The sequence below is a fragment of the Malaya genurostris genome, chromosome 1, assembly GCF_030247185.1.
Source record: "Malaya genurostris strain Urasoe2022 chromosome 1, Malgen_1.1, whole genome shotgun sequence".
In the NCBI taxonomy this organism is placed as follows: domain Eukaryota; kingdom Metazoa; phylum Arthropoda; class Insecta; order Diptera; family Culicidae; genus Malaya; species Malaya genurostris.
This window is the reverse complement of record NC_080570.1, coordinates 22,599,469-22,617,070: the sequence shown is the minus strand read 5'-3', so window position 1 is coordinate 22,617,070 and position 17,602 is coordinate 22,599,469. Positions and strand designations below refer to the sequence as shown.

Below are 17,602 nucleotides of genomic sequence, written 5' to 3'. Positions count from 1 at the left end.
TAATTTCGCTTATGCTTTGAATTTAGAATTTTTCGGATATCCGGGAAGAAACAAGTAGGGCATAAGAGCGGAAGTACGCTTTTATGCTGGCTACGGTTCTCCAGCGGACTGTACCTAGGGAGGGAGAACAAGGTTTATTTAATTAATTTGAGGATACTTATCCAATTCTCTTGTTCGAGAATTCCTTGGATTTGATGTGCTGGCTTCCTGGTGGCGACGTCCGTCTGGGTGGCTGGTCGACGTCCTTCTGGGGGGTTTCTTTCAAAAACAACAAAGAACTGCAACACACTGTTTTCTCTGGTAACTGATGACTGATTTATTTTTTAATTTCCTTAAACTATATATACATGAATCTTATGGTAAAATATTAAAGATGTTGCACGACATGCAGTGCAACATTTATTACTATCTCCCTTTCTCCTTAGATGCTGACGTTACCATTCGTCAGCACGGGTAAATAATTCCTATCTACCTCACTACTACATAGAATTTGGTATTCAATGTTGCGCTTGCATTTCGCGCTATCCTTCTCTATTCCCTATCACGTACCGACGCTTTCAAAACTTGTTGGTTTTTGTCAGCACGGGTAATCAATTCATATTTCTACCAGACTCAAACATGACCGTCGCCAGACTACCTTTCCTTCTTTTATTGCAGTCCTTTCGGGAATTACGTATTAAATTATTTTATTACCGCAACCTTCCGAGAGCTGATTTGACGATATTCATTTAATGTTCCTTTTCGGGCAATTGTTTATGTTTGTCCCTTCGCATTTCGTCATGGTCTTTGCTAATTAATTTTACTATTGCCATCGGCACCAGATTATCTGGCGTCTCGACCCAACTTAAGCTTCCTTTGCTATTTGAATTAGCGCTTATTGATGCACATGGGATGCGAGAATTGATGGAAAATTAATAGCTCTCACGACTGCGCCGGAAACGCCTTATCGGTTCAAATCGCTTCTCGATCATAGTGCTCCTTTAAGCACGTTGTTTTTGTGGTTGATAATTAAATTTAATAATGCCAGTGCAACTGACGCAAGCTCTACGCTCGACACTGTATTTCGTTCGACTCGGATTGTTTCGATCGAATGCGAAAATTTGCATTCTGTATCATGATCGAATGCGAGTTTTCCATACAAAAGCATCATTCGATCGAATTACAGAATGCAAAATTTTGTACTCGATCGAAACAATCCGATTTATTTCTGATTCATTTGATTTGATTGATTTGATTGCAAATCACCTTTGAATTCGAAAATAAATTTGTTGGAAATCAGTTAAACTATTTTCAATGTGTTCGAACGGTTCGACGAATCGAAACCACGGCATTTCGTCTATTTGTCCGTAAACGAGAATTGGACTTTTCGTTCATACGAATGATGTTCGAAAACACGTATCGTTTGACTGACCTACATTCTAGCGTTGTGCATATGGTTAGTCACAAGAATTGGACTGATTTCATCAAGACTTAGCATTTATTCGAAGAAGTTTACTGATATTTGAATATTTTGTGGCAAACGAGTCGCGTTCGAATTCATTCGAGTGAAAACAAGAATGGCTTATTCGTATTCGTTCGAAAGTACCTGTTCGTCGTATTGCCGATACGGACGTAAACAAGAATGAGGGTGTATATGAATTTCAGTAAAGCTAAAGCCATCAATAGTAAAATAATTTCTATTTATTTGTTTTCATACAATACTTAGTTCATCACGCTGCCGAGCGAAGTGTAATATCCTACATAATCTTTCTTATTACTCGTCATTAATTACTTGGACGAGTTGCCTAGAGTTGGTACCTCGAATGAAAGATTCATCTTTATCACTGTCAACCAGATTGAAGAATCCAATTTGAGGGTCCTGTCTGTTGGTCTGTAGAACCCAGTCAACATCGTTCTATTGTCCAAATGTCATCATAGACACACGGAAAGGCATGAGATAGGAACTTGTGAGCACTTAGGTATCTCACCTTTTGACGAACAATTGAAGTGCAGCTAAAACATGTATTTAAATTTTTAAACTTAAAATATGAATAAATAATTACATTTATTTCTTGCGCTACACAGTCTAACATTTTCTGTTAATTCGTCGGAATGAAGTTTGAAAAATTTTACCCGGTTATCTTTTAGGTTTGTATTTTAAGGAAATCGAAAAAGAAACGAACAGCGGTAATCGTTCTATTAAAACGATTTTTGCAAAATTCAGCAGCACACTTCATTTTAATTTAGTTTATTTTTACTGGCCCGAAAAAGACATTTGCCTGGTTGCTGAAGTAAATAACAAAACGATCGTTCGGTGGTCGGAGCTCCAGCTTGTCGGATTTTCTCTTCGCTCGTCTTTGATTATAATGGATCAGGGCCATTTCGTCGAAAGAGTCATTTCGCCGAAAGGGTCATTTCGCCGAATTGTTCATTAGTCTTAATATCGTGATTGGTATTGATTAAAAAAAACAAGCGAATCACTACAATCGTACTTCTGAAATATGAACGGAATTCCCAAAAAAAAATTTGTTGACTTTATTAGTGTATCTATCAGGCAATTGTTTGCAGTATTTGCCTAAGTACAAGTGAAAAAATCTGCGGCTTCGACACATCGTTTTGTTCTATGCTTTCCGACCTCCCTACCGCTCGTTCGGACCCAACTGAAGAAACCTAGCTTTGAGTAGACCGGGATACATGTTTGTACCCATGACCATGACCCATTCAGCAAAATGCCAGACGCCTGGCAAAGTCTTCCAAAAGATTTTGCCGGAATGTTGGCAGAATTCCGACAAGAGTGCAATAACCGTTTCCGGCAAAGAATTTCGCCTAGCGGCTATTAACGGTTCTGTTTCTGCCGGATTTTTGCCATACAAGACTGGCAGAACCGTTTTTAATCGGTTCTTCCTTTTTTGCGCCTTTGGTTTTATTTTTTTCATTAGAAGTTTAGATATTTAAAAATTTTACCTTGCATCAATTATCTCTAGTCAATTTTAGGGACTCTTCACACCTTTCCGATCTGGTTTAGTACTGGCACGGTACAGTGCCGTTTCAGTGCAGCTCACTGTCAGTCTAGCGTCCGTCCGGAAAACTCGAATTCGTTGTCACCGATATTTTGCATTTTCACTAAATTCGATGTCAGTGTCTGTACTGTGCCGGAACGGAAACGACACGGAAGGGTTCCGGCTTTGAAAAATTTATGGATAGAACGTGTGAGCATATTTCAAAAAAGTTTACTTTGTCTAGAGTTTTGTCACTTGGGTATGTAAAAAATAAAAGATGAAGTTTTTTATCACCTGATTATATCGAATTATGATGGTGACTTGACAAAAAGTGAAGGTTTTTTCGGACTTCTTTCGAAATACAACATGACAGTTTAGTTAGGAAACAGTTTTTTTTAGATTGAAAAAGCTTACTAACTAAAGCAAATTAATTTCAAGTTTATTTTTTCTTGTATGAATCATATATGTGTTCATATCCTAGCTTAATCAAATACTGGAACGATTTACTTTCGGTGAGTTCACACAGTTCCGGAGCTGTTAGGAAGCTTTCCACTGGTGGCAAGAAATTTTCCAATTCGCCGTCTAAAATATAGCACAGGTCGATTAATCGGAAAAACATCATATTCTGCATCGTGTCCAGTGGAGCATTTCGGTTGTAATCGTCCCAGTTATCTCGCAAGATCGCGGAGCACCAGATTTTGTGCCGCACCTCCATCGGTTCTTCAACGAAATCCAACAATTCCAGTGCCTTGCGGAATTCTGCTTCGCTAGATTTGCTATACTCATCGGCAATGAAAAGCTGTAAATCAATAACATTTATATTGTTCGTTACAATATTTAGAAAAAAATGATACGTACATCAACAATTTCCTCCGGCGTTAACCCCTTAGCATTTTTAGTGTCGTAACCGTAGATGTTTAGAATCTCATCCGGAATCTGCTCTTGCAAATCGAGCAACCTGGTTTCGGAATTGATTTCCGCTATCTGTGCGCTGAAGTCTCCTTCTGCAGCCAACGCGCACAGTTTTGAGAGGGACAGCATGACTCGTTTGCGGTTGAGAAGCTCCTTTTCGCTTTGCGCCAGCGCTAGCAGAACCTCTGCTGCCTGTGCCAGTTCCCCATTGAACACTAGCTGAATCCACGCGAGCGACGGGTGATCCGATAGGAAGCGTGCCAATTCAGCTTGATTTCCCTTGAATCGTTGGAAAATATCTCCCTGTTTGTTCTGACGCATGTGCCAGCTGATGGCGAACTGCGAAAAATCCAGCTCTTTGTAGCGCTCTATGTACTCATCCAGCCTGGACTGGTTGTTGGTTTTATCACAAATCACTACTAAAACTTGAAAGTCGAGATATTTTTCCGCTAGTTTGGCCGCCAGCTCGAACTGTTCGGCATCCACTGAAAATAGATTTCACCTTTAGAGGTTAGCCTAATTTTGTGCTTTGAGGCCCATAACAGTTATTACGATTCGTCTTCAACTCGTCAACGCATAACAGTCCATGTTGAACTGATGAACCACCTAGCAGTTCAACGCCAACTGCTAAGCAAGCGCAAGCAAAGCCTTGGTATTACACTCCTGTTTCAACAGACTTCGCAGCCGATTCAGAGTGTACAGAATCAGTGTATGGCTGGTGCTACGATTCTACTGACACTACGAATCCTTCCAGGTCGGGCCTCGAACATACGACATTTGGTTTGTAAGACCAGCGCCCTATGTATTGAACCGCCGACCCGGAACAGCGGGTTGGCAAGCGTAAAGACTCTGCTATTTGCAATGTCCTTAATGACGAACGAAACTTTTACTGGTCGATTCAGGTTTGGCCTTATTTTTTGCTTAGAGCACCGTTTTTAAGTCATGTCTTAACATCTCAACATAAACAGTTATCCATTGACTAGTCGTAGACGAAACGTAAAGAAACTGAAGAACTTACCTAAAGGAAAAATCAAATCACTCCTTTGCGATTCATACTGCTGTTGCAAAACCACCCGTTTGCCTTGGTCATTCACGCTCTCCAGGTATTTCTTTCGTCCGTCGAGCACAAAGTCTACCAGTTCCGTTATCTGTTTGTAGTGCTTGATGCGGAACTCCGGTTCACCACTGCCTTTGATGCCGTACTTCTGAGTGTTGCCTATCATATGAAGCAGAACGTCCTTCAATCCGTACTTTCCCGAAGAAGCCGTCCAAGGAATATACTCGAATCGGTGCGGGTCATTGCGAACGACGAACAAATCGGTTTTCGATTCGCGAAATTTCATCACCTCCTGCAGAACGGTCACCGTAATTGTGTTCACCTCAACCAAAGCCGATTGCACCTGATTGGTAGTGAATTCTTTTTTGATGTAACTCTCAATGATTTCTGCAAACACTTTGAAAATCTCATGGATCTTGTTAACCTGGACGTAGAAATGGTCCTGATTTGTTAGATTAGGCGACGAAGGAAATCGGTTGCCCTCTTTGAGAACTAAATCGATCGCCTCATCAATTATACGTGAGTGACTGTTATGAAGACATTTGATGGCAATGGCAGCAACATTTTTTTCCGCAATGTCAGACAACAGATGAGCAGTTGAACGAACGGCGTCTCCGGAACTGACTCCATTCAGTTTGTCCCACAACGTCGAGGCGTGGAGGAACTCCAGAAATTGCGTGAGGGCAACACTTTTTTCCCGAAGTTGTTGAATGATTTGCATAGATGTGGAAGATCCAAGGGCATGTTTTGTAGTTACTTCCCAGCGAGGATCAGCCGCCGGAACATCTTCGATGAGGTCTTCTGCAATTTTTAGTACAAGTTGGTCCAATTCACCATCCAGCGACTGTTCTTCTATGTTATTCAAAATTGCGTTGATAATTTCAATGGACGCCGAAGTGTTTCGTTTTATATGATAAATAAAAGCAGCTTTCAGCTGATTGACATTATCTTTATCGCCATTGCTGATTTCTTCCGGGTCCAAATCGAACAGCACTAAATTACCAGCGTTGGTAGTAGCTGGGGCGAAAATCGACTGGCTGATTAAAGCGGAATCATTCATCGAAATATTTGGATTGAAAACATCTGAAGAAACAGAAGAGTTGAACACTTCGCTGTTCGGTTCAAAATCTGAAGCCGTTACGATGACCATCCCGTGAATTTTGGAAAAGAAGAGTGTCATGTTATGGAAGCATTTGGCAGCCAGAATACCATCATCCTGCACATTGAATTCGACTTTTTCCACTTCCTCCGACGGGCTACTACTTTCACTGTTAGCAGAACTACCTACGGTTCTGTCCAACATGACTGGAAAAATAATTTTCTCGTTATAAACGTAGGCAACTGCTCGGTTTGCTACGAACTTAAAACCAAGATATTCTTCTTCCCGTTCACGGTTGTAAAATCCCTTGTTCTTCATTAGCACATTCTCCTGCAACACCATGCAGTCCCCCTCGAATACGAACGTCAGCAATGCGAAGTGAACCTGAAACGTTCGTGGCAAATTGCATGCCGCTGCTAATATGACTACTCCGCGATCTGTAGGCTGCATATCTAGCGTCCACACTTCAATCTCGTTACTATCGCGATCACGAACTCCGTTCCACAATTTGTGCATGAAGTACTCTCGTATTTTGCGTATGATTTCTGCATCTTCGCATAGAAACCGCTCATTAGTACCACCTGGGCCGAAAGCCCACCGTTGAATCCATTTGTCCGCTAAAACTGTAATGTGCCACTCTTGATTGGATACCTTCTCGCTGCTTATCTTCACCAGTTTCTACAAGATTTTAAAAAGAAAAGCTTATAATCACAGTTTGAAATATTTATGCGTTTCCAAAACATAAAAGTAATGATCGAAGTAAGATACTCACATTCTCCCGTTCCTGTGAGCTATGCATTCCGATGATAATCGAGGCGAAACGTTTACTGATTCCTCCGAAAAACCCGGACGGAGGTTTAACAAGCCGTGAAACGATGATTTGCCGTCCGCCTTGCAGCTGGATCTGCAGATGCACTAGACTGCAGGTGGTCGTCACTAGTAAATAATTGCCGCCACTTAGACCCACCAGTTCCTCAAATTCCTGCCCTTCGAGGATGTTACACTCGTCGATCGACGAGCCATCGTGAGCTATCGAGGGCCAATAACGAACATCTCCGGCAGGAGATACTGCCAAACAAGACGCCATTTGGTGACCGTCTGCGATGAACACCGAAATCAGGGTGGCTTTATGGCCAATATCACAATGAGGCAGTGTCAGTTGGCGACACTGGCTGGCCAGTGCCCGACGAGGTGTTGGAAAGCTTTCTCCTAGTACTTTTCCCATGGCCATTGCCTTCGATTGACTCTCTCTGTATTGCCATATCACCAATCGGCGTCCATGTACCAGCCATGCCCACCCGTTCGCACTATAGTTTATGGAGACCGGTGCATTTCGCTCGGTGAAAGCAAGAATTTCGTTCACTTGAACAGGTAATGGCAAACCAAAACATTCCAGCATGTTATATTCTGATTTGGCTACCACTTGAAGGGTGGAAATATTTGAACGAGTCGAAAGACTGTACCGGCTGAAATTGAAACCCATCAATCAAAATGCTACACCTAACCAGAAATTCACTTACGCAGAGCTCTTCCGAGCTGGTGGTATTGTCGAAAGCGTAGGCTTACGGCCACTTGTAGAGAAAAGTGATCCACCGAGTGACTGACGCGAACGAGTAACATTGCTGTTTTTCGGAGGGCCAAATACTGAACCGAACGATTTGTCCATTATAATGTTTATTTATTATTTATTTCGCGGTCAATACTTTTTCAATCTTCCTATTTTTAAACTGCAATAACTCTGTTATTCCTTTGGAATTCATTAAAATATTACCGGTTATATTGATCCAACTTGACGTTTTAAGAACAGTGTACGATTATTTTGGTTTTGAGGTTATGGAATGAGTACACCGATACAAAATATCTATAGAATTCCACAGTAACCGTTTATGATATTTAAAGATTTGGCTTCAAATATGAATATATCACGCGTTTTTTTTTGAGAACGGCCAATAAGCAACCTGTCAACTTCCACTTTCGAAAGAAATTGCGAGCGAGCTATGAAAGATAGAGTATTAAATTTAACACCAGACGAAAGAGAAAACTTTTCTCTGCCGTTTACAATTATGACTTACTCTCAGCGAGTGCCGAGTCATTCGAAATTACTCTTCAAAGTGAATGTTGACGGATGGCTTATTGGCCGTTCTAAAAAAAAATAAGGCGTGATATGAATTTCAGGGAAAAAATGACATCGGGTTAGACTTTTAATTCGAACGAAACAAAAAAAAAAACAGAGCAAATGTTTGCTGAAGTACGAGAAATATTTTAACGTTGGAAGTTTTTTTAATGTAGTTATTTTAAAAGTACGAACTTTTGGAAAACAAAATAATCATTCAGGCAGCGTCGACAGTAAATTCCACTTCATTAAACGGAGCACGCAGAAGAACCTGGGCACAATAATCTTATTTGATATTACGTCTTAGTTAATTCAACACGAAATATATTTGACAAACAACCATATTGTCAAATGTTCAAGATATAGATAAAAATATGTGCACAAACTTACGAGGTGTTACAATTAAGTAATGAGACTGATTCCATAAAAACCGCATATTTCAACATTTTCACAACTCTTCCATAGTCCCTTTGGGCAACTATACAACGATTCTAACACGTTTTCCTTACTTCGTAACATATCTGGAATCATTACGGCCGGATCAAGGTCATTTTGCGAATGTCATTTCGTCGAATTCTTCAATAGTCTTCATATTGTGATTGGTACTGATTTGAAATAAAGATAATTGAAAAATGATAATGTTTACTCCCGTTTTGTTGATCTACAATCGTACTTCTGAAATGATCCAGAGAGACTTCAATGAATTTTTTGATATTTTCTATTGTATTTTATTTTTATTTCATAATCTTCAGAACGGAATTCCCAAGAAAACTTTGTTGACTTTTTTAGGCTGGGCCACATCAAAGGCTGATCTTTTCAGATACTAAATACTGGGATACGCTGATGATGGTGTGGCACGGGGCGTTGTCGTGATGAAGGATTTTGTTGCAAACGATGTTTGAGCGCACTCTGTTGACTCGTTTCCGCAATCTTTCGAGTGCAGGACGATACCCTCACAGCAGGCCGTTCTATTTTGTTGGCCCTTGAGCGCTTGTTGAACGACATACTGCACAAAATATTCGTTCAACTTGCTGGAACGGTTTATTGTTGTTTTTTCTCTTGCAAGTATAGTGTGGAAAGTGTGTGTTACCTTCATATAGAAAGAAAATTTATTGTTATTCTACGTGAAGTACTGTTCAGGTATGTAGTGTTAGTTTAAAAAAAAATAAGTGGAATAAATTTCAGAAATTCTCCAGTAAAACTAGTCCAACGGGGCTCCAACTCCTCATATTAAAACTGGCTCAACAATGGACCTCTGTCTGCCGGGTTTGTTGAACGAAAATAATGGCATTCGGTTCAACGGTCTGTTTCAAAATCGTTAAACGAAGGTCCCGTGTTGACCTCCCGTTGAACGATTGATTGTACTTTCATTGGACCAATGATCCAACGTATTGGACCAACGAAGGACCACCATTGAACGGTTTTTTCTAAGAGGGTAGTAGACGGGCTACGGGCTTCCTTGAGTAATAAATTGTTTCCATTGATTTTATAGATAAAAAAAACTTGAAACGTTTTTCTCGAAAGCAGATTTTAAAAGGCCGTATCCATCGTCATTCAAAAACTACTCAACCAATGTTTTTCAAATTTTACACACACATTCTACTTTAAAAAAACAGACCCCAAAGTTTTTCTTTTTGTTGTTTGTTACTTTGGGGAGGTTTCAAAGCTACAAAATGGCGGATTTTTTCGGCAAAAATCGTAGTTTTCTCTTTGAACAACCACCAAAAATTAAAAAAAAAATTAAAGAAAAATCAAATAGAAACGTTGGGGTCTAGAAAAACTTCTACTCTATCTATGCTGCTTTGATTTGTTCACTTCTTATTAGTCTGCGCTGAGATACAGAGGACACCGCAAATCATGATTTTTAAGAAGCGTTCTCAAAAATACCGACTTCTTTCTCAATATTTTTCCAGAAAAATTTACAAAATGTTGTTCGAATGATGCAAAACATTTGAATTTATTTTGTTGCGCGATATTTCTGAAAAAAATTCTCAAAAATGAATCGTCCTACCTTCAACTCTTTATGTCATCAAAACACCTTCGCATGACCAAGACCACTATCACTATGCATTTTTACAATTTTAGCGTACGGTTTATAAGCTGTTTCACTCAATCTGACGCGTAACGGCTTATTTTCGTAACGAGCACCACCAACACACGTCTACTCAACACAACACAGCAGGCGAACTAAACATGCAAGAACGACGGTAAATATATCAATGGAGAGGAGATGAATGCCGGGGAATTGGGAGAAAATTGTCGAGATCACAGATTATTCACAAGCGCGACAAAAAAGTCAGTACCATTATTTAATTGTCACACTTCGTAGGTTCAAATGCAAGGTTTTAAGATAGAATATCTCTAAATATCACCTCGTTTGACATCCGTTTCCACAATGAAAGAGTGATTAGTGTAAAAATTTCAATTTCAAATTACTTGCTTTCCTCAGAGATAGCGTGACAGATTTTTGATGGATTCAAATAGAAGGTTTTATGATTCCATACGAAACTGTTGAATTTCATCCAGATCCGATTTTTCCGATTCCGGAATTGTGAAGTGTAAATTTTTTTACAAATTTCAAACTGGGCTCCAATTTATTCCAATGGGAAAATTCAAATTAATCAGTAGCAATTCGAAACTAGTTCTGATACGACTATGTCCAAATTGCAAAAATAAAATCAAATAATATTGATAAAAAAGCGAATTCAACAACTTGAAGCTTTATATGAGTAATATATAATAGAACTGAAACTGAAACAAACGCTTCCTCAGCCAACCATTTTAGCTCTATTTATTCGAATAGTTCTTCTGTCAAATTTAAAACTGTCCAACGATGCCGATTTTTTTTCTATTTAGGAAATATGAGTAAACCGCTGCTGGGGCAGAGTTACTATATTTAAATCTATATTTCAAATCTGTGTACTATATGTGTTGCATATTCTCAATCATAATTTGTGAAAATCTGCGAGAAAAATTTTTAAAATCTGCCTTTTTGATGGAATATTCATTGAAATCTGTAGAAATCAGTGTAATTTGATAAAATATGTGATCTCTGATACTGAATCTGTGTAGTTAAATAGAAAATAAATCTGTAGTTCTACAGAAAAATCTGTGAATATGGTAACTCTGTGCTGGGGATCCAAACCCGACCCTAACCCGTACTCGATAAGGAAATAAAAATCTTTACCCGTGCCCGAAGCGAACCCAAAAAAATCCTGAAACCCAAAGAAAAAAACAGAAACCCGACCATATATTTTCAAACCGAACCCGACCCGTACCCGTTGAAATTGAAAAAAATCGGCACCCGTACCCTACTCGAATACGAAAACATATCCGAAATCCGACTATCTCCGAAATCCGACTATCTATACCATGCCAACACGCAAAAAAAATGTATTTTAAATTCAAATATATCGCGCTTAGAATTCAAAGGTACTTTGTTTTGAATCAGCGGCTATTTTCCTTTCCCTTTTTCTACACGCATAGAAACAAATACAATTAATTTTAAATTTAAATATATTATGCTTTGAATTCGAAATCACGAATTCACTTGGAATCAATTACAATTGTTATTCAATTCAAAACAAATAAGTTTTGTTTCTAGAATCTAGTCTTCCGTGCGATTGTGTGTTGATTCAATGATAGGTTTATTAAAATACACCTAATTTTTAGTTGAAATTTATTGAATTGATTATTATTAAAACTTTTTTTTAAATTCAAAATCGCCGTTGTTTTCAAAAAGCATAAGTGAAACTCCTGTCGTTCAATAATTTTCAATAAATGCACAGGAGACCGTTTTCTAAAATATATACAAATATAAGTTCTCTTTACATGCATAACTCATAATATACCTTACCTACTACAGTATTACACTATCCGAACGATATACAGATATACAGTTCAAAGTCATCAACTGTTTCGAAACTAATTACTTCCTCAAACGCGTTCGTTTTTATTATTCTTTGAAGTGTTATTATTTAAAAATCAGCTGGTAACAATATTTGATTAATTGACAATATATTAGAATCAAAATTCTTTAGAATTTGATTCAAGAACAAGATATTTTTTTCAGCATCCAGGAATTTGAAGCTAAGACTCAGTATATTTGATTCAGTTGAATTTAAGTCAAAATTGTTTGCAAATACAGTTCTATTTGATGCCAACAAATGTTTGAAGTTGACTTAAAGACTCAGTAGGGTAACAGAGGTATTTTGGCCACTTCATATATTTTGGCCCACCTAACAAACTTTATCGATTTCATCGGATTTTATCGATGTTAAGTAAATCATTTTGCATCAATTTGAAGCTAATCACATTAAATTACCTATTGCGGAAGAAGTTTTTAAAGATATTACAATATTTGATGGATATTTTTATAAAGTTGGCCAAAATAAAATCAATCCTAAGGTGGGCCAAAATACCTCTGTTACCCTATATAAGAATCTAATGTGTTCTTTTTCTCTGTGTGAACATTCAGAATTCAGTCATAAATAAATTTACCATATATACTCGCTCAATGGAACGCGAGGAGGAAAATTCCGGTTACCCTTTCTCTGATATTGTATAACAGTTTCTACCATACAAGTTTTACCTGCAGACATGAATGCAACTATGTATTATATTTTGTTGAATGCGATGACTGCATGAACGCGCCTTTCCGTTTGCTTGGACTGTCTTGATCTCAGTTTGTATGGAGGCGCATTTTAATCAACCGTTTGCAGTGTACGCACAATTCGAGGCACGTGGTTTCTGGGAGCTCTGTGATGATATACATTTAGCCAATCGAAGTCGATACTTTATTTCTCAATTTTCGTATCAGTATTCCTTCGTATGTGAAGAGAAAATTAAATGAAACGCATTCGTTCATGCAGATCAACCTTCTTAATAAGCAAAAAGCAACGAACTCGCATTGTGTTGAGGAATCCATACAAGTTCCCATTCAGGTGGGTGATTGGTGTTCGATGCATATTCTAGCTTGATGTTTCCGATAGTGTGACATTTAGTTTATATTTGTTTCTCCAACGATCCATCCCCGTCAGGCGGTTATCCTGGTAGAAAAAAGGATATGCGTAGACGGAACAAGAGAAAAAAAACCATACAAGTATTATTTCACTTCCGAATGATTCGGAATGAATGGTCCGTATTCGGTACATTAGACCGGCGGAATGTCTAGTGATGAGGACGTGTAGCTGGTATCGAATGTCACCTCCTATGTTGAAAAACCACACTCCATACCAGTTCATTAGCGGTTTCTTATTCAGTTCCCGCTCGACGTTCGGCAGCTTCACATTGTGTTTTTGAAACGGGGTTTTGTTTTTAGTCGAATTATTTAGTGTTTTCAGGATGAATTAAACTTATTATCTATTAAGATTGTATATATGCATTATTCTGAAATCCTAGAGTTAAACAATATCTACAAAAATTGCGCGATTTACGATTTGGAATTTCAAAGGTTTCTGCAGTTTGTTTTAATCAGATCATTGATCCAGACGTGTGCGGTGTACTGACCAACAGTTTTTCTATGTCCACAGAAATGACCGATGAAAGGACGCCGCTCACATCGGTTCCTCCACCGGTGCGGCTCGACACGGAAGAATCTTCATCATACATACATCACGTCAAAGGACAAGAGACGATACGTGAGCGCCAGGTTAAAAACTTTCAGTGCTGGATTTGTTCCTCCATCTTGTAAGTTCTAGTGTCTAATCGGTATACTGCGTACATCAAATCAAATGAAACGAAATTGTAATTTATAGGGGAGCGTTCGTTATTGCAATTACTATTAGTCTCAGTTACATCATCATAACGGATCTGAAACCTGACTCATCTAACAGCACAAATGAAACAACAGCAGATTTTCCGGATTTGTTTAATCTCATTAGCTTCCCGATAACCGGTAATTGTAACATTTGTATATGTAAAGCTATAACTAGTGAATTGGTGTCTTGTTTGTATAGACGAACCCATCCCCATGTGGGACGCCCCGAATGTGACTGATCTGGACATGGCCGAAGCAATTTCCGAGGGCGAGAAAGCCTTAGGCGATAAAGAACTTCTAGAGGAAGCTTTGATGGCACCGCCGATCAATTCACCGACGTATCGACACCAACGTGCAATCAGTACTACAACAGCGGCACGGTTGGCGTCAAAGGTTGGATACGTAGAAAACAAAGCTACAAAGGCTATTGCCAAAAAGTTTAACGTTCAGAAAAGACATCGACGGTGGAGTATTGGCAAGGGACCGTCCACGAAGATACCTCATAGCAATGCAACTCAAACCTGTAACTTCAATGCCCGGTATCGAACTAACAATGGTACTTGTAATAATAAGAAATTCCCCTTCCTTTACGGAATCACCATGCTCCCGTTCCGTCGTCAGTTAACACCGGACTACGCAGACGGGGTAGCTAGTCCGCGTGCTACGGTTGACGGGAAGGAACTTCCAAGTGCCCGTCAGATCTCCTTGGAAATTCATCGTCCGTCGTACCGTAATGATCCAAACTTTACTGTCATGCTAGCGGTATGGGGTCAATTTTTGGATCACGACATCACGTCAACGGCACTGAATCAAGGCGTAGGTGGTAAAGCCATTGAGTGTTGCGATCCCAGCCAACCACGCCACCCGGAATGTTATCCGGTTCCACTTGGTCCGGGTGATCCGTACTACCACGAATATAATGTGACCTGTATGAACTTTGTACGTTCGATTCCGGCTCCGACGGGACATTTCGGACCACGGGAACAGCTGAACCAAGCTACGGCATTCATCGATGGTTCGGTGGTGTATGGTTCAGATGATGTCAAAGTTAAGCAACTTCGAAGTGGGGTAGATGGAAAACTTCGCATGTTGCGGACACCGGATAATCGGGAACTACTGCCAATATCAACTGATGTCGCCGACGGGTGTAATGAAGAGGAAATGAACGCTTTGGGGAAGTACTGTTTTGAAGCTGGTGATCCACGGGCTAACGAAAACCTGCATTTGACATCAATGCATTTGATTTGGGCAAGGCATCATAACAGTTTGACTGAGGAATTGAAGAAGGTCAATCCGGATTGGGACGATGAACAACTGTTCCAGGAAGCACGACGTATATTAGCGGCCCAGATGCAACATATAACCTACAATGAGTTTGTTCCAGTGATTATTGGAGAAGATAATAGTATAAAAATGGGTATCATGCCCGATCCGGAGAGCGATCGCGATACCTACAACTCGACAGTAGATCCGTCAATAGCAAATGTGTTTGCTGCAGCGGCTTTCCGATTTGCTCACACGTTACTTCCGGTAAGTTGAATTCAGTAATACCTGAGCTTTTAGTTGGTATGCTATTCCATAGGGTTTGATGAAAAAAACAATGGATCCGACGTCGTCATCTTCGGGAATAGAGCTTCACAAGATGCTTTTCAATCCGTATTCGTTGTATGGTAGAACGGGACTGGACGACGCGATTGGTGGTGCTATCAGTACCCCTCTGGGCAAGTATGATCAATATTTCACCACAGAACTTACCGAGCACCTGTTTGAGAAATCCCAGGATTTGCTACACGATCGCCCCTGCGGCTTGGACTTAGTTTCGTTGAACATTCAGCGAGGACGGGATCACGGACTTCCGTCGTATCCCCATTGGAGGAAACACTGTCGTCTACCACCGGTAGATAGTTGGGCAAATATGGCCGATACGGCCGATCCAGATTCTCTGAAACAAATGCGCAAAATTTACGATCAACCTGATAATGTCGACGTGTATTCTGGTGCACTGAGTGAACCTCCTGTTAAGGGAGGAGTTGTTGGACCATTGCTTACATGTCTCCTGGGCGATCAGTTCGTACGTTTGAAGCAAGGTGACTCGTTCTGGTATGAACGCAAAAAAGGACTGCAGCGTTTCACAAGGGGTACTGATTATATAACGGCATACGTTTCATATTGTTAGTTATTCATGATTCTAATTTCACAGACCAGCTGCGACAGATCTACAATACCAGGTTATCCAGCATCATATGTCGTAGTTCGGATGCCATCACCCGCTCACCGATTTATCTTATGCGTAAGTATAATGAGGAAACCAACCCAAGAGTACAGTGCGCTGAGCTGGATACGTTCGATTTTGAAACATTTCGGGATAGGAAAACCAATCTTTCGGGACGGGTGAAGCTGGCTACGCCTGATTTCGGTGTTTCTATTGTGCAACCGAAGCAGAAAGCTTTCGTCGGACAAAGCCAAAATGTAACAACAGGAAATGTGCTGGATAATGCTACGACAACCAAAGATGCGGTAACGACATCAACACCGGTTACTCCTAGTACAGTAACAGAGCCTTTGGTGTAGACTTTAGATTAAAAATGGTGACAAGCAGAAGGGATGTGTAAATGTGGTGTGAAGGAAATCAGGGCATGAAAACTGAATCTGAACCCAGAACCACCCAGAAGCGGATTTTGGTAATTAGTTATATTAAAAGTTTTTACGAGTGTTTCACATTGAATCGTTGACTACAATTAATTGTGAACTTCCGAATTATGTTGGTTTTTTTTTTCGACAAGTTTCTTTTTGGTAAAAAGGTTGCACAAAACGTCAACCAAACACACTTTCATCGGTTTACATGCTGCGTCAACCACTCCGCTATTCGTCATGATCACTTTGTCCATTTTTGAAATCTCCTCACCAGTGTTGGGAAATCATGATCCGAAAAAGTTCATTTCACTATCACTCGAGTTTTCACCCATAGAAATACCGCTAATCGAAAGGAAGAGGAGTCTCCGATGATATTTTGTTGCTGTATTTCCACTACGCTTCAGTTCGACATCGGAGTGATTCGTGCAAGATTGAATTGCAACTGAGAAATAATTACTGCGATATTTTCGTGATCGATATAAACAACAATATATTTTTGCCACATTTCAAGTAATGATTGTAATAAAAAAGGCTGTTTTAATTCCAGCTCTACTACACCACATATTCGGATTAAATCCAATGAAACGCTATTTAGCATGAATTTGACTTATAGAAGTAACAGGAGCGCAGCATTGTCAGCATGTCTCAGGCACACAGCAATAGCCTGCACTCCTGTTACTTCTGTGAATAATATTCCACGGAGAATCCACAGATCACAACATTGCAATATTGCAATTGTTGTTCTACGTTCTCGTTGTTTCAACTAAAATGTTGATTTAACTAACATATCTGTTGATTTTGTCATAACCATTCAGGTAAACGAAATTGCTTGGCGGAGAACGAAGACAGCAAAACGCAAAACAAAAATCCTCTTCATCTCACCAGAAACGTTTCATATTGAAAATTTTCACTGCAAATGAAAGTCATTTATGTCAGTTACGTAAGGGCCGTTTCATGTGAGTAAAAGTATGCAGAAGAACATAAAAGTCAATTGTAAAACAAGTTTCCCATGTACTGGATAGGTATTCCTACAGCATAAAATTTTTAATTT

At 39.6% G+C, this 17,602-nt stretch overlaps 2 protein-coding genes across 3 annotated transcripts; one reads left to right on the top strand and one right to left on the bottom strand.

The window, feature by feature from the left end:
• Positions 1 to 3,390: 3,390 nt before the first annotated feature.
• On the bottom strand, positions 3,391 to 7,895 carry LOC131434745 (nuclear pore complex protein Nup133-like). The gene is made up of 5 exons (XM_058601825.1): positions 7,567 to 7,895; positions 6,819 to 7,512; positions 4,909 to 6,724; positions 3,837 to 4,375; positions 3,391 to 3,777 (listed from the first exon to the last, which is right to left on the bottom strand). Exons 1-5 carry the CDS (start codon positions 7,710 to 7,712, stop codon positions 3,418 to 3,420), a joined length of 3,555 nt encoding a protein of 1,184 aa, XP_058457808.1. The 5' UTR covers positions 7,713 to 7,895; the 3' UTR covers positions 3,391 to 3,417.
• Positions 7,896 to 12,954: 5,059 nt separating this feature from the next.
• Positions 12,955 to 16,642, top strand: LOC131434736 (myeloperoxidase-like). 2 transcript variants are annotated; one of them, XM_058601812.1, is made up of 6 exons: positions 12,955 to 13,102; positions 13,691 to 13,847; positions 13,916 to 14,055; positions 14,117 to 15,447; positions 15,500 to 16,055; positions 16,118 to 16,642. In XM_058601812.1, the coding sequence occupies exons 2-6, from the start codon at positions 13,693 to 13,695 to the stop codon at positions 16,486 to 16,488; spliced, it is 2,553 nt and encodes an 850-aa protein (XP_058457795.1). In that variant the 5' UTR covers positions 12,955 to 13,102; positions 13,691 to 13,692; the 3' UTR covers positions 16,489 to 16,642. The 2 variants fall into 2 exon arrangements, with proteins under 2 accessions (XP_058457795.1, XP_058457785.1); XM_058601802.1 differs by lacking the exon at positions 12,955 to 13,102 and adding an exon at positions 13,205 to 13,611.
• The last annotated feature ends 960 nt before the right edge of the window (positions 16,643 to 17,602 follow it).

Coding starts and splice junctions, on each gene's coding strand:
- LOC131434736 (XM_058601812.1), top strand. CDS start 13,693: ATGACCGATGAAAGGACGCCGCTCACATCGGTTCCTCCACCGGTGCGG. Junction 13,848..13,915: donor TGGATTTGTTCCTCCATCTT/GTAAGTTCTAGT, acceptor TGTAATTTATAG/GGGAGCGTTCGTTATTGCAA. Junction 15,448..15,499: donor TTGCTCACACGTTACTTCCG/GTAAGTTGAATT, acceptor GCTATTCCATAG/GGTTTGATGAAAAAAACAAT.
- LOC131434745 (XM_058601825.1), bottom strand. CDS start 7,712: ATGGACAAATCGTTCGGTTCAGTATTTGGCCCTCCGAAAAACAGCAAT. Junction 6,725..6,818: donor GCTCACAGGAACGGGAGAAT/GTGAGTATCTTA, acceptor AAAATCTTGTAG/AAACTGGTGAAGATAAGCAG. Junction 3,778..3,836: donor CGCCGGAGGAAATTGTTGAT/GTACGTATCATT, acceptor ATTGATTTACAG/CTTTTCATTGCCGATGAGTA.